The sequence below is a fragment of the Sphaerodactylus townsendi genome, linkage group LG14, assembly GCF_021028975.2.
Source record: "Sphaerodactylus townsendi isolate TG3544 linkage group LG14, MPM_Stown_v2.3, whole genome shotgun sequence".
NCBI classification, from domain to species: Eukaryota; Metazoa; Chordata; class Lepidosauria; order Squamata; family Sphaerodactylidae; genus Sphaerodactylus; species Sphaerodactylus townsendi.
Window position 1 is genome coordinate 8,711,075 of NC_059438.1, and position 14,520 is coordinate 8,725,594.

The 14,520-nt window shown below is 45.2% G+C and overlaps 1 protein-coding gene across 1 annotated transcript; it reads right to left on the reverse strand.

Annotated features, from left to right (window-relative positions):
- Positions 1–792: 792 nt before the first annotated feature.
- On the reverse strand, positions 793–12,532 carry LOC125443546 (chymotrypsinogen 2-like). The gene is made up of 7 exons (XM_048515740.1): positions 12,362–12,532; positions 10,356–10,459; positions 8,336–8,415; positions 6,800–6,878; positions 3,244–3,424; positions 1,990–2,123; positions 793–1,045 (listed from the first exon to the last, which is right to left on the reverse strand). The coding sequence occupies exons 1-7, from the start codon at positions 12,411–12,413 to the stop codon at positions 884–886; spliced, it is 792 nt and encodes a 263-aa protein (XP_048371697.1). The 5' UTR covers positions 12,414–12,532; the 3' UTR covers positions 793–883.
- Between the last annotated feature and the right edge of the window lie 1,988 nt (positions 12,533–14,520).

The window sequence follows — 14,520 nt, forward strand, 5'->3', positions numbered from 1 at the left end:
TAGTTTGGATGTCTATCCCGCCTTTCTCTCCTGCAAGGAGACTCAAGGTGGCTTACAAGCTCCTTTCCCTTCCTCTCCCCACAAGAGACACCTTGTGAGGTAGGTGGGGCTGAGAGAGTTCCAAAGAACTGTGACCAGCCCAAGGTCACCCAGCAGGAATGTAGGAGTGCGGAAACACCTGGTTCACCAGATAAGCCTCTGCCACTCAGGTGGAGGAGTAGGGAATCAATCCCAATTCTCCAGATTAGAATCCACGTGCTTATAACCACTACATCGTGCTGGCTCCTCCAAGACACTGGAGATTCCAGGGAACAAACCTGGGATTTTCTACACACCAAGCAGATTCTCTACCACTGAGCTACAGCCTGAGACAAGGGCTAGAGAACTAGCCAAAAATTTAGCTTGAACAAAGAAGAGGAAATGGGTTTTAGCTGGAGTTAGCTGAATCTTAGGGAGCAAGGGGGCATTTTGGGGGGTGGATGGTACAAACTATTCTCTCTGGGTCTGCTGAAGAAGTCACTGCATGTACATACATAAGCAAAATAAATTGTATAAAGACCTTGCAAGTCTGCAGTGCTCTCATCCTGAGGAAACCAAAGTGGTAGCCCTATGCACGATTCCTGGGCAGTAAGTGTCTGCCTCACTGAATTAATTGGGTGTAACTTCCAAAAACCATGCATAGGGTCTGCTACAAACTCAGTCTCACTGGCCCGTGAAATTCAGAAATGGGAAGCCAGAAGCGTTATTATCCCAGATCAGTCAATCCAGTGTACAATGGCATGATGTTGCATGTGGGTATGCAGGGTAGGGGCCTTCAGCGCCCCAAAACTAACACAGAGAAAAGGCGACTGTTCTGATTTTATTGTTCTGCAGTCCAAGAGAGTTAGTTGTTTGCAAGTATCTCATCAATCCAGGCTCGGAGCTCTGTGACCCGGGCGTAGACACCAGGGCTAGATGTTGCGCAGGAACTGCTTCCCCAAGAGACGATTCCCACCAAGGTCCAGGCGCCATTCTTCTGGCACACCAAGGGTCCACCAGAGTCTCCCTGCAGAGAGGAAGGACAGCAAAGCATCAAAGGAGGTTCAGTGAGAAGAAAAGTGTGAATTTCTACCCCGTTTTTCTCAGTCTTAAGGAGCGTCAAGGCAGCTTACAAACCCCTTCCTCTCCCCACACCAGACGCCTTGGGAGGTAGGTGAGGCTGAGAGAGTTTGGAGAGAATTATGGGCACCACAATTCAGGAAGGATATTGACAGGCTGGAACAGGTCCTGAGAAGGGAGACCAAATTGTTAAAAGGTCTGAAATCCATGTCTTAGGGAATTAAGCATGTTTAGTCTGGAGACGAGAAGGTTAAGGGGTGACATGATAGCCATTTTTAAATATTTGAAGGGATGTCCTATTGAAGAGGGAGCAAGCTTGTTTTCTGCTGCTCCAGAGACAAGGACAAAGTGTAATGGGTTCAAAATACAGGAAAAAAGATCCCACCTAACCATTAGGAAGAACTTCCTGACAGTAAGGACACAGAATAATGGATTCAAGGTGAAGGAAAAGAGATTCCAAATAAACATTAGGAAGAACTTCCTGACCGACAGGGCTGTTCGACAGTGGAATTCACTGCCTTGGAGAGTGGCGGAGTCTCCTTCTCTGGGGGTTTTTAAACAGAGGCTGGATGAGCATATATCGGGAGTGCTTTGATTGCGTGTTCCTGCATGGCAGGGGGTTGGACGATGGCCCTTGTAGTCTCTTCCAGCTCTATAATTCTATGATCCTTCCAATTGGAGATGCTGATGATTGAACTAGGGAATCTTCTGTATGCAAAGCAGATTTTCTATGGCTCAACCACAGCTCCACCCCAAAACTAGAGAACGGTGGAAGCAACAAGGAGTTGGTTGGAGCCAGTTCAGATCCAAGGTATGCTACTGAGTGTCCACAGAGGGGCAATGGAGATGGAAAAGCTACAGACTTGCTGAGGATGCAAGGTAGGGACGTACCATGCAAGAGGAAGCTCCCGCAGCCCCTGCACAGACCATGACGTCAGCAATGCGGTTGCCCCAGTATTTCTTGCACTCTTCGTTGGTCAGCAGAGGAAGGGCCACCTGCTGTAGCTTCTCTGGGGTGTCCTTGTCTGGAAAAAGACCCAACAGCAAATAAGACTCTCAAGGACATTTCTTAAATTGGAAAGTTGTGGCAATCCGGACGAAATACAACGCAGCCTTCCAACATCACATTTCATCCAGGTTCACTTCCGAGTGGGAGCGATTTACATAAGAAACATAAAAATTTCATACCCCTGTTTGAGCTCTGCAGATTGATAAGCCGTTCTGAGCCAGGGACATAGGTAAGGGGGGGTTCTCAGGTTCAAACCCCTCCCATTATATGTCCGGCTTGCTTGAAACAGTGCATGGAATGGAACAGCCGGAAAGCCTTCAGTCACTGAGCCCACCCCATAAAAAATCTATACCTATGTCACTGTCAGCCATGGTTAGTATTTGGATGAGAGGCCATAAGGGAAGTCGAGGACTGCTATGCAGGGGAAGGCAAAGGCATATCTCCTCTGCTAAAACCCCATGAGGGATCTCCATGAGTCAGTTGTGACTTAATTGCACTAAATTATTATCATTAATTGTCATTCCCCCAACATCACCACCGAGAACTGTGGCGTGACAGTGAGTACGTTGTGATTTCTCTGCAAGAGATCCCTAGCTTCCCTACATTCCCAGGATTCCTTGGGTGTGAGAAAGACTTATTAGACCAGTTCGTAGATATTCCCTTATAGAATTGACAAAGCATTATGGGACTTTCCAAAATTACATGTACCACTTTCATCATGAAGTAATACCTCCTGGCTGTCTTAGCCAGGGATGTGTTGGTCAGAAATGGAGGCCCAAGAAGAATAAGTTGACCTGGAAAATTCCCAAAGGACTTCCCCATCTGTTTCTGAAGATGGTTAGTTTTGTTGAACTGAACCTAGAGGTGTCCTATGTATAAAGACTTACAGTCCAACAGAAACAGTGGCCTCACAGTGGCATTAAACCAGGGACTGATGGGAATTGTAATCCATGAACATCTGGAGGGCCAGAGTTGGACATCCCTGCTCTAAACCATCTGGTTCCTGGGGATATTGGGCAGGTTGGGTTTAAAAAGACTGGCTGAATGAAATCAGGATTCAAGTCCTATCCCGTTTCTCCTCCCCCCACCCCACCCCATAGCTCCCTATGCCTATTTCCAAACAGAGATAGTATTACTAGTGTGGTGGGTAAGGCCCCATCCGGTAGTGACACAAGACAGGCCACCAGGGAAGTCATCAGTGGCCTCAGGCAGACACACAGGAGATACACGGGCAGTCAGTCTGGCTGGGGTTTCGAGCTTTAGCAATGTGATGTCATTTCTGATGGTGAAGATGTTAAATTTGGGATTCTTGAAGACCTGCCAAAGAAGGTAATTTGGTTCAAGGTGAGAAATCTCAGCAATGCAACTCTGCTAGGAAAAAACTACACAGGTCGTGATATTTCTGAAACCAGAGACTGTGCTCCAGGCCAGATATATGAACACAGAAAGCTGGCTTGTACCCAAAGTGCCTCCGTCCACTGCCCCTAATATCTATTACCCAAGATCCTTTTAACGGGAGATCAAATTTGGGAGATTGACCCACAGAGGTTGCTTTTGCACTAGCACCTTTTTGCATTTCTTACAGTGCCATCTTAAGCAGAGTTATACCCTTCTAAGTCCACTGACGCTTAGAAAGGTATAACTACTTATGGCTACGCTGTCAGTTTTTTTCTGTGAGGTTAAAACTGGAGTTCTACCCAATGTTCCTCACAAAAATCCTCCATGCTAAGCAAGAGGGGAAGGTACACACAAAAGTGAAAAAGAAGAAAACTTGTACCCACAGGCTAACAATGAAGACTTCAAAAATTAGTTCTCCCACCGGAGTAGCAATTTACTTTTAAGTACAGTAACCAAAATACATTTATAATTTTACAAACAGTAACCAAATGTTTTGGAAAATTGTTTTCATTCTCCCATTGGAGTAATATATATAAACATAAGCTAGAACGGCACGGCAAAGTAATCTCAATGTAAATATAACAGCTAGCCAGATTCTAGATAATTAACCATTTCGAGAGGCATAAGAACAAACCAATTGCAGAGCGTTGTCCTCACTGATTAACCATCATTGTATTTTGAAAAACCCTGACCTGCCTTTAACAGCCGTGAAGTTTAACGAGGTCAGTTGGTTAATTATCTAGAATCTGGCTAGCTGTTATATTTACATTGAGATTACTTTGCAGTGCCGTTCTAGCTTATGTTTATATATATTACTCCAATGGGAGAATGAAAACAATTTTCCAAAACATTTGGTTACTGTTTGTAAAATTCTTCATTGTTAGCCTGTGGGTACAAGTTTTCTTCTTTTTCACCTCACAAAAATCCAGCAACACCCATCACCCTGTAAAGTTTCTGTGTGGATGGCAACCCTATAAATGAATGACCTCCAAAACATCCTATTGTTAACAGCTTTGCTCAGATCTTGTAAACTGAGGTCCGTGGCTTCCTTGATTAAGTTAATCCATCCCATGTTGGGTCTTCCTCTTTTCTTGCTGCCTTCAATGTTTCCTAGCATTATTGTCTTTTCCAATGACTCTTGTGCTCCCATGATGTGACCCAAGTGAAATAGCCTCAGTTTAGTCATTTTGGCTGCTAGGGAGGATTCAGGCTTGATTCGATCCGGAACACACTCATTTTGTCTTTTTGGCAGTCCGAGAGATCTGTGAAACTCTCCTCCAACACCACATTTCAACTGAATGCCCTTTCTTCCTATCTGCTTTCTTCACTGTTAAACTTTCACACTCATACATATTAATAAGAAGTTTCCTTAGAACTCTCATTCAACAAAACTGCTGCTTCTCCCTTCAAGTTTCCTTTTTGTTATTTTGTTTTATCTCCTATTGAATTGCTGTCAGTTCTCTCGATCAATTGTTAATGGCCAGCTAGGGGGGGAATTAAGTATTGCTTTTCACTTTTCAGCCAAAGCTTCATTCATTATTCCTGTTTTTTTAATTGTTATTGTAATGGACGATTACAAAATTATGACCATAAAAATATAACAAAATATTCACAATGGCTGCAAAGTGAAAAGTTGTACTTAACCCCACCCAGGACATTTTAAGTTGGAAGTAGAAGGCAAGGAGAAAAATTTTAAGACAGTGGAAGTCTGAATAGTGCTTTGATTGTCCATATGTTGAATAGTTGGCATCAGTATTACATTTTACCTTCCAGATCTCTGTAAACTGGGGGGGGAAAAGGTTGCCAATAACGTATTGTCGAAGGCTTTCACAGCCGGATTCAACTGGTTGTGGTGGGTTTTCTGGGCTGTGTGGCCGTGGTCTGGTGGATCAAGTTCCTAACGTTTCATCTGCATCTTTGGCTGGCATCTTCAGAGGTGTATCACAGTGTGTAACAGATTTCCCTCTGTGTGATACACCTCTGAAGATGCCAGCCAAAGATGCAGGCGAAACGTTAGGAACAAGATCCACCAGACCATGGCCACACAGCCCGGAAAACCCACCAGAACCAGTTGCCAATAACATTTATGTGGATTCTCCATTAAAATTTAATGAAGAACTTTTGCTACTTCTAGACAACATATTTTGTATGGAAGCAAACCTTGTGGAAAGGATAATCCACATCGGCAGTATGCTTTTGTCATAATAGATATAGAATAATAGATATAATAGATACACAATCTTTACAGCCCAGATTGCTCGGGAGCAGCAGCCACAGAAGGCCATTGCTTTCACATCCTGCATGTGAGCTCCCAAAGGCACCTGGTGGGTCACTGCGAGTAGCAGAGAGCTGGACTAGATGGACTCTGGTCTGATCCAGCTGGCTTGTTCTTATATTCTTATGTTCTTATTTTAGTCCATTCAGTTGTGAAATCCTTATTCTCAGCGTAAGCCGCAAGCATGGTTTTCATTCTCCAGGTTTTGACACACGGCAATTAAGTAACTGCCTTGTGCCAAAGCCCAGGGATCCCATTCTGAACATAGATTAATTTTATGTGGGTCTGAGAAATCAATAATTCATTCTGGTTTAAATTTGGAAGGGTCCATCCATCCTGGCCTATAGTTTACATCCCAAATATTGTTCTGTCCTAGTCTGCAGGCGTGTTTTTCAGTGTCTCATATAGCAGATGCTTAATTTTATCACAATGTCTTTTTTTAGGGCGAACACTGGTAATGTCAGGGAGAGCCACCCCAACCTGTTTTTCTGTGGCTCTTCTAACGGTAGCCCCACCACTTCTCTGTCACCTTTTGGGTTTTTATTTTCAAGACCTCTGCGCTGAACAGAATAAATATCCTGTGCCTTTTTCAGGAACTTGCACAGACGCCTTTGCGGTGCACACTGGCACATTTCTCTTTTAGCCTTTGCCCATTCCTACAGATTTAGCAGCGGAGAAAAGAGGCATGTTGCTGATTTGATGTAAAGTTGGCATGGTATCGGGGTTTTTAAAAAAGCAAAATAAACCATCAATTTGCCCCTAAAATAGCAAGGACTGTCCAGTTATTTTTGGAATGAGGAAGAGCAGATGTACTGAAACTAGAACACAAGTTGAAAGCTTCGTGAACATGTTGTGGAAGACTGACAAGGAAAATATTTTGGAGGGTGGGGGTGAGAGGAGAGGTTGGTAACAGGTGGGCCGGTTGCAACAGACAGTCATGCAGGAACGTTTGCTGAAAGATCAGGGAAGACAAGAACTGGGCAGCATTTGAGCTTGGAAGACGGGAAGTTTTGTGTTACCTTGGCAATCTTGAGGACTTGAACTTCCTCTGCGGGAGTGCCTTGGTCAAATTCACCCAATACCACCTGATGGGTTGTCCTGCAGTGGAGGAGGAAAGAAGGGAAGTTGATGGAAGATCCATTCGCCATTAACACTTGCTGCTTGAGAATGCCCAAGGTGCTTCACCCCCAACATCACAGTAATTTTTCCAACAGCTGTGCTACACAGATCAGTATTATTATTCTTATGTTGCCCGAGAGCTGAAACCCGGAGAGAATGACTGTACTATGGTGAGCCACCTTGAACCATGAGGAAAGGTGAGATGTGTGTAAAGTGCAGTCAAGTTTCAGCGAACTTACGGCAACCCAACAGGATTTTCAAGTCAAGAAACTAAGGCGGATTCCACGTGGGCCAAAAACAGCAGTGTGAAAACGGTGTGAAAACGGTGTAAAAGAGTTTAAAACGGTGTAAAAGGGTTTATACTGTTTTCACACCATTTTCACACTGCTGTTTTTGGCCTGTGCGGAATCAGCCTAACAGAGGTGGTTTGCCACTGCCTTCCTCTCTGCAGCAACCCTGGATTTCTTTGGTGGTTTCCCCTGCAAGCCCTACTTAGCTTCTGAGATCTGATGAGATCAGGCTAGTCTGGGTCATTCAGGGCAGGGTCACCTATTTAACCAGTCTCACCAGTGCTCCTTAGCAGCAGATGTTAGCCAGCTGTTTGTGATTTCAGTGCCATGGAAACTTTGGAAAACTGGTTCCTGAATGCCAACTTGATATTCAAGGTGACATAATGGAGATGTAACAGAGAATTTTTTAAATGGAGGCCGTAGCGAGCAGTTTGGAGACTGACAGCTGGAACTATGCTTTCCAACACATGCCAAAACACACATCATCCTGAGGTGAGAACGCGGTGCAGTAGTAATGGAAAAGCCATCCACCCATCACTTATACAGCTTCTATTCTTCCCACCCACCTAGGAAAACTGGGACTGTAATAAAGAATGGGGAGAGGGAACGTCTTGACCCGCTCCCATCGCAACTGCACAGACAAATGATAGTAATTGTGCTACCTTTTGAATAGAAGAAGAAGAAGAAAAGAGTTTGGATTTATACCCCACCTTTCTCTCCTGTAAGGAAACTCAAGGTGACTTACAAGCTCCTTTCCCTTCCTCTCCCCACAACAGACACCTTGTGAGGTAGGTGGGGCTGAGAAAGAACTGTGACTAGCCCTAGGTCACCCAGCAGACACGTAGGAGTACAGAAACACATCTGGTTCACCAGATAAACCTCTGCCACTCAGGTGGAGGAGTGGGGAATCAAATCCGGTTCTTCAGATTAGAATCCACCTGCTCTTATCCACTACACCACGCTGGCTCTCAGAGTGGAATCACTATGAGGCAGGACAGAAAGCAACACTCCTGGTTATTCCACATGTGGGGTTGGGAGTCACAGCTGCCGGGGGGGGGGGGTCCAGCTACTTTGGAATCTTGAGCCCCAGCACCCCTGAAATGAATCTCTTGCCCCAGTCATCAAACGGAAACATCTTTTTCCTACCTGACGCTGCAGTGGGCAGCAGTGACCACCCAATTCTCACTGATCAGAGAACCACCACAGAAGTGGAATCCCGTACTGTCCTGGAAAGAGTAAGGGGGCAGTTGAGTACCAAAAAATGAGCCACTGAGTGCTTAGCCTCTGGTGAGGGCAACACAGAAGTCCTCTCTGCCAGTCATCAAGGGTATTGAATTGTGCAGGAAATGGGCTCAGTCTAGACTTAGACTTAGGTTGAATATTCGCAGATTTGTATTTTTTGTATGATCGCAAGTTTGTATGTGTGCATACAGTACCCAATGTCCCACTCCCACCAAACCACGCCTACCCCACATAAAGGCCAATACATAGTAAATAGTGGCATATGGCAACAATTAATGATGAGTGTTAGACTCAGATGAAGTGGTGAGAACTTTAAAAAAATTACACAATGTTTGTTTATATGTGAATTTTTCTTCATTCTTTATTTAAGCAATTGGTAGTAGACTATGCCAAGATAGGCAGGAGGTTAATGTACCCAGTGAACAGCTGTCTCTCTGTGTGAAAGTTACCCTGATGAACAGGGTGAACTTCTCACAAGTAATCACAACTTTTTATTTTTGCCATCAAGTCACAGCCAATTTAAGGCAACTGGGTTTTCAAGGCAAGATGTTAGGGTTTGAGATGGTTTGCCTTTGCCTGGTTCTATGTAGCAATCCTGGACTCCTTTGGTGGTCATAAGAACATAAGAAATAGCCTGCTGGATCAGACCGGAGTCCATCTAGTCCAGCATTCTGCTACTCGCAATGGCCCACCAGGTGCTTTTGGGAGCTCACATGCAGGATGTGAAAGCAATGGCCTTCTGCTGCTGCTGCTCCCGAGCACCTGGTCTGCTAAGGCATTTGCAATCTCAGATCAAGGAGGATCATGATTGGTAGCCATAGATTGACTTCTCCTCCATAAATCTGTCCAAGCCCCTTTTAAAGCTATCCAGGTTAGTGGCCATCACCACCTCCTGTGGCAGCATATTCCAAACACCAATCACACGTTGCGTGAAGAAGTGTTTCCTTTTATTAGTCCTAATTCTTCCCCAGCATTTTCAATGAATGCCCCCTGGTTCTAGTATTGTGAGAAAGAGAGAAAAATTTCTCTCTGTCAACATTTTCTACCCCATGCATAATTTTATAGACTTCAATCATATCCCCCCTCAGACGTCTCCTCTCCAAACTAAAGAGTCCCAAACGCTGCAGCCTCTCCTCATAAGGAAGGTGCTCCAATCCTTCAATCATCCTCGTTGCCCTTCTCTGCACTTTTTCTATCTCTTCGATGTCCTTTTTGAGATGTGGCGACCAGAACTGAACACAGTACTCCAAGTGCGATCGAACCACTGCTTTATATAAGGGCATGACAATCCTTGCAGTTTTATTATCAACTCCTTTCCTAATTATCCCCAGCATAGAGTTTGCCTTTTTCACAGCTGCCATGCATTGAGTTGACATTCCCACGGAACTATCAACTGAGACGCCCAAATCCCTTTCCTGGTCTGTGACTGATAGCACTGACCCCTGTAGCGTGTATGTGAAGTTTGGATTTTTTGCCCCTATGTGTATCACTTTACATTTTGCTACATTGAACTGCATTTGCCATTTCTTAGCCCACTCACCTAATTTATCAAGGTTCGCTTGGAGCTCTTCGCAATCCTTTGTGGTTCTCACCACCCTACATAATTTGGTATCATCTGCAAACTTGGCCACCACACTACCCACCCCTACTTCCAGGTCCCCCATTCAAATACTGGCCAGGGCCAACCCTGTTTAGATTCCAATGTCAGGTAAGATCGGGCTGGCCCAGTCCATCCAAGTCAGGCAATCTCAACTGTCTGCTGAAAAATTGGCTCAGGAGCGATGAGCATCTCTACAGCTGAACACTGCCTTGATTTCAGGTTCTGCTAGACATCTATTGGTACTTGTTGTCATGTGATGAGCCCTTTCTCCTTTCCCTTGGTCTTCTACACTTCCAGCATAGGCTAACTGTTCTGGACACTTACCTGTAAAGAAACCTGCCAGGGCCATGATCCAGGCACTGCCTCCTCTCCATTGACAATTCGTGAATAGCCAGTGAGGACAGGTTGGATGGCAGGAACACCACAACCTGATAAGAAAGCAAGGCTGAGGGATTAACTTGGAGGGGCTGGTTGTTGGTTTTCCAAGCTGTGTGGTCACAGTCTGGTAGTTTTTGCTCCTAATGTTTTTCTGCAACTGCAAATGAATTTCACCTGGACACATGCAAATGCACCTCACCCTCTCTCACCTGAGACGTGGACAAACCATATACCCCATCACACAATCACTGCACACTGTGCCACGGAGAGAAACCCATGCCTCTGAAGATGCTAGCTATAGGTGCAGGCAAAATGTTAGGAGCAAAAACTACAAGTTCATGGCCACACAGCTCAGAAAACCCATAACAGCCAATTGATCCTGACCATAACAGCCTTCAATAATCTGGAGGGATTTCCTGGCATGTACTAAGGAGAGTTTGGGATTGCGCTTCATTTGAACCATTTCGCACTAAGGATTAGTAGAATCTGTTTTTAACAGCAGGGTTAAACTTTAGTTTGATAGCATGATGAGTACTAGCTAAGAACGAGGAGAGAAATCTTTTTCCCCCCATGAATAAATATAGGAAGAAGAAGAAGAGTTGGATTTATATCCCCCCTTTCTCTCCTGTAGGAGACTCAAAGGGGCTTGCAAACTCCTTTCCCTTCCCCCCCTCACAACAAACACCCTGTGAGGTAGGTGGGGCTGAGAGAGCTCAGAAGAACTGTGACTAGCCCAAGGTCACCCAGCTGGCGTGTGTGGGAGTGCACAGGCTAATCTGAATTCCCCAGATAAGCTTCCACAGCTCAGGCAGCAGAGCAGGGAATCAAACCCGGTTCCTCCAGGTTAGAGTACACCTCTTCTTAACTACTATGCCACTTGTGCTTCTGGAGGTTCCAGGCAGGGCCAGCATTAGGGACCAACATCATCTGCAGGTTACAGAGATCCAGGTGTCATGGGAGGGCCCGCTGCCGACCCCACACTTCACTAATCCATCATCTTTTGGAGTTATTTTGTGCTCTCCAAGACTTCCTGTATGAGCAAGCGGTCATGCCAGCAAGGAGGAACAGCAGCAACCAGACTTCAGTTGACTTCTCTCTGTGTGGCAGTGACTGCCGAGGATCCTAACAGTCACCCCAGCTCACTTGCTGGGCCAGTGAGCACCAGCGATGGCACTGAACTGCTACAGTTATTGTCTGGATGAGGAGGGAACTGCTGGGGCAGAGGAGGACAAAGCGATGGCGGCCGCGGTATACTTCGTAGTGACTGGGGGCACTGGAGAACATCTTTTTGTCCTGTTTTCCCCATTTGCCACCTGATCAAAGACATTGATGATAAAACAGACACCTACCATTTTAGAAATAATCCCTGATTTTGTGACTGGATGAAGCAGTGCAACATTCATTTCTACCAGGTGACCCAAAAAGGACAAAGAAGAAGAGTTTGGATCTATGTCCCACCTTTCTCTCCTGTAAGGAGACTCAAGGTGGCTTACAAGCTCCTTTCCCTTCCTCTCCCCACAACAGACACCTTGTGAGTCAGGTGGAGCTGAGAGAGCTCCGAAGAACTGTGACTAGCCCAAGGTCACCAGACAGGAATGTAGGAGTGCAGAACACAACTGGTTCCCCAGAGAAGCCTCTGCCACTCAGGTGGAGGAGTGGGGAATTAAACCCAGTTCTGCAGATTAGAATCCACCTGCTCTTGGCTGAACCACCAGACCACACAAGACTCTGATCTGCCCACCTTGAGAGAGACATCATCCTATATATTCCACTCTGGACGGAATGTGTCCAGCCATTTACGCTGTTTTTTCTTCAGCATTGCCCAAAGGATCTGAACTGTACCACCTGCCCTGTCAGGCAGGCTTTTTAGAAGCACATGAAGCAGAAGCTGGCTGTGCCTCTAAATCCCACTAGTTTTTGCCTCACTTTTAGGAGGCCCAGTTGGCACTTACCATAGGCAATGTCAAGGAGGACCAGGCAGGATAGGATCCAAATGGTGGCCATGTTGCTTCTAGAAGGAGTTGAGAATGAAGCAAGAGTGAAAGACTTATATACGTGGCATGGGCAGGATACACATGGGAGGCAGGGTATGGAAAGGTGACGCTTTTTTCTCCAATCTCCTATCTGAGGACCTTGAAGATAAGCAGAAAATTCCACAGTTTAGCTGTGGATAAACTGTAGGCATAGGCCCAGGTGGCCTGATGCAAGGACAGTCTCACTGGCCTGTTTCTGAGGCTACACCCACCAGGCAAAACTAGATGGTCTCCTAGGGTACCTAATTTTGAAGAATGCCAAAAAGGTAGGAAGAGCTTCCTCTGCAACAGGGGTGTCCAACTCTGGCCTTCCAGATGTTCATGAATGACAATTCTCATGACTCATAGTCCATGAACATCTGGAAGACCAGAGGTGGACACTACCTCTACAAGGTTGAAGGGAAGCTTAGCATTAACTGGCTTCCAGAACTACCATATTTGTTGACTCTGGTCTTCTAGAACTGTTCAAGCCTATCTGTTTTTACTTTTTACATTGTGCATTTTGAATGCCCAGTAAGTAAAATATTTATTCTAGACTAATTGGTTTACTCTCTATTGAAATGATGGGGTCAGGGGAACCAAAGTCACAGTGTTCCTTGGGCACCCCAAAAGTTGTGGCCAGCCCTTACTGGAGCAAAAAGTGTTTGATGAAAGACATTCTTTCACCCAACTATGAAAACTCTAGTCTTTGATTACTTTTGAATGAGACATTGAGAATGTACCTGTCTTGGTGTATAGAATCTTTGAAGAGCACTTAAGACCCCATTCTGGAGAGGAAAGTGATCAAAGAGCTACATGTTCCAATCACAATCATGTTAGATTACTGTAATGTGCTCTACCTGGTGTTGCCTTTGAAAACTGTCTGGAAACTTTAGTTGGCCGCAAAAGCAGCTACCAGACTTGGGATCTTCATGGTGGCAAAAGGTGCCATCAAATTGCAGCCATTTTGTGGTGACCCTTCATGGGTTTTCAAGACAAGAGATTACCAGAAATGTTTTTTTTCCCCATTGCCTGCCTCTGTGTGGTGACCCTGGACTTCCTTGGTGATCACCCATTCAAGAACCACCCATTCAAGAACCACCCTGCTTAGATTTCACTTGTCTGGCCTATCTGGGTCAGGTTGGGATTTTATACAAGGAGGCTGAAAGACCTGCATTGTCTGCCCATCTCTTCCAGGCATGGTTCAAAGCACTTTTCAGCCCCTCAGTTGCTTGGGGCCAGGACAATTGAATGACTATCTCCTTCTATTCCATCCTGTCTCCGATACCTGTCACTCAAGAGGGGACAGGCAAATCGTAGAAAAAATCCAGTCTATTGGTATTTATTGGATTCTCTCCCAAATTTTGATGAATATCATGCTTTTTTAACTCTTAAGCAGAGACTGCAAAACATCAAGAAACAGATCTTATTCTCGAAGGCTTTCACGGCTGGATTCAACTGGTTCTGGTGGGTTTTCCGGGCTGTGTGGCCGTGGTCTGGTGGATCTTGTTCCTACTGTTTCGCTGGCATCTTCAGAGATGAATCACAGAGGGAAGTCTGTTACACACTTGCATAGCAAGTACCACCCAAACACTGATTGGATACTTACCTGGGGACATGACAATTTATATCCCACTAAAACATTCCCTTCTCACTGGACACAGTGACTTTTACCACTCATTTGCCCTTAGGCTGTGGGCTTACCCCTACATATGGGCGCTTCCCAGCATATTTTTACTTACTTACTGCACCGCAATTACAAAGGAAGTTTATGCAAACGCGGTTTAACATCCTCTCTACAGCGATTTTAGATGGCCGCTTAGGTCTATATACCATCCCATGAAAGACTATGCCCATGTTCCCAGAGGCAGACTGAAACTACCAGTCCCATTCTGTTACATTGTGAACTATATGCCCTTTTGAGGGATTCCTGTCTTGACACACACCTTAAGGATGTCCCCTGTTTAACTGACAGTGGGAAAGTTTGTTCACTTTTACTGGATTGCGAGCCCCAGAGAACAGCGGATGTAGCAAAAATTTTACTGCAAGCCAAGCAACTCCATTCTCTTATGAACCCAACTTTGTAATGTTTTCTTTTA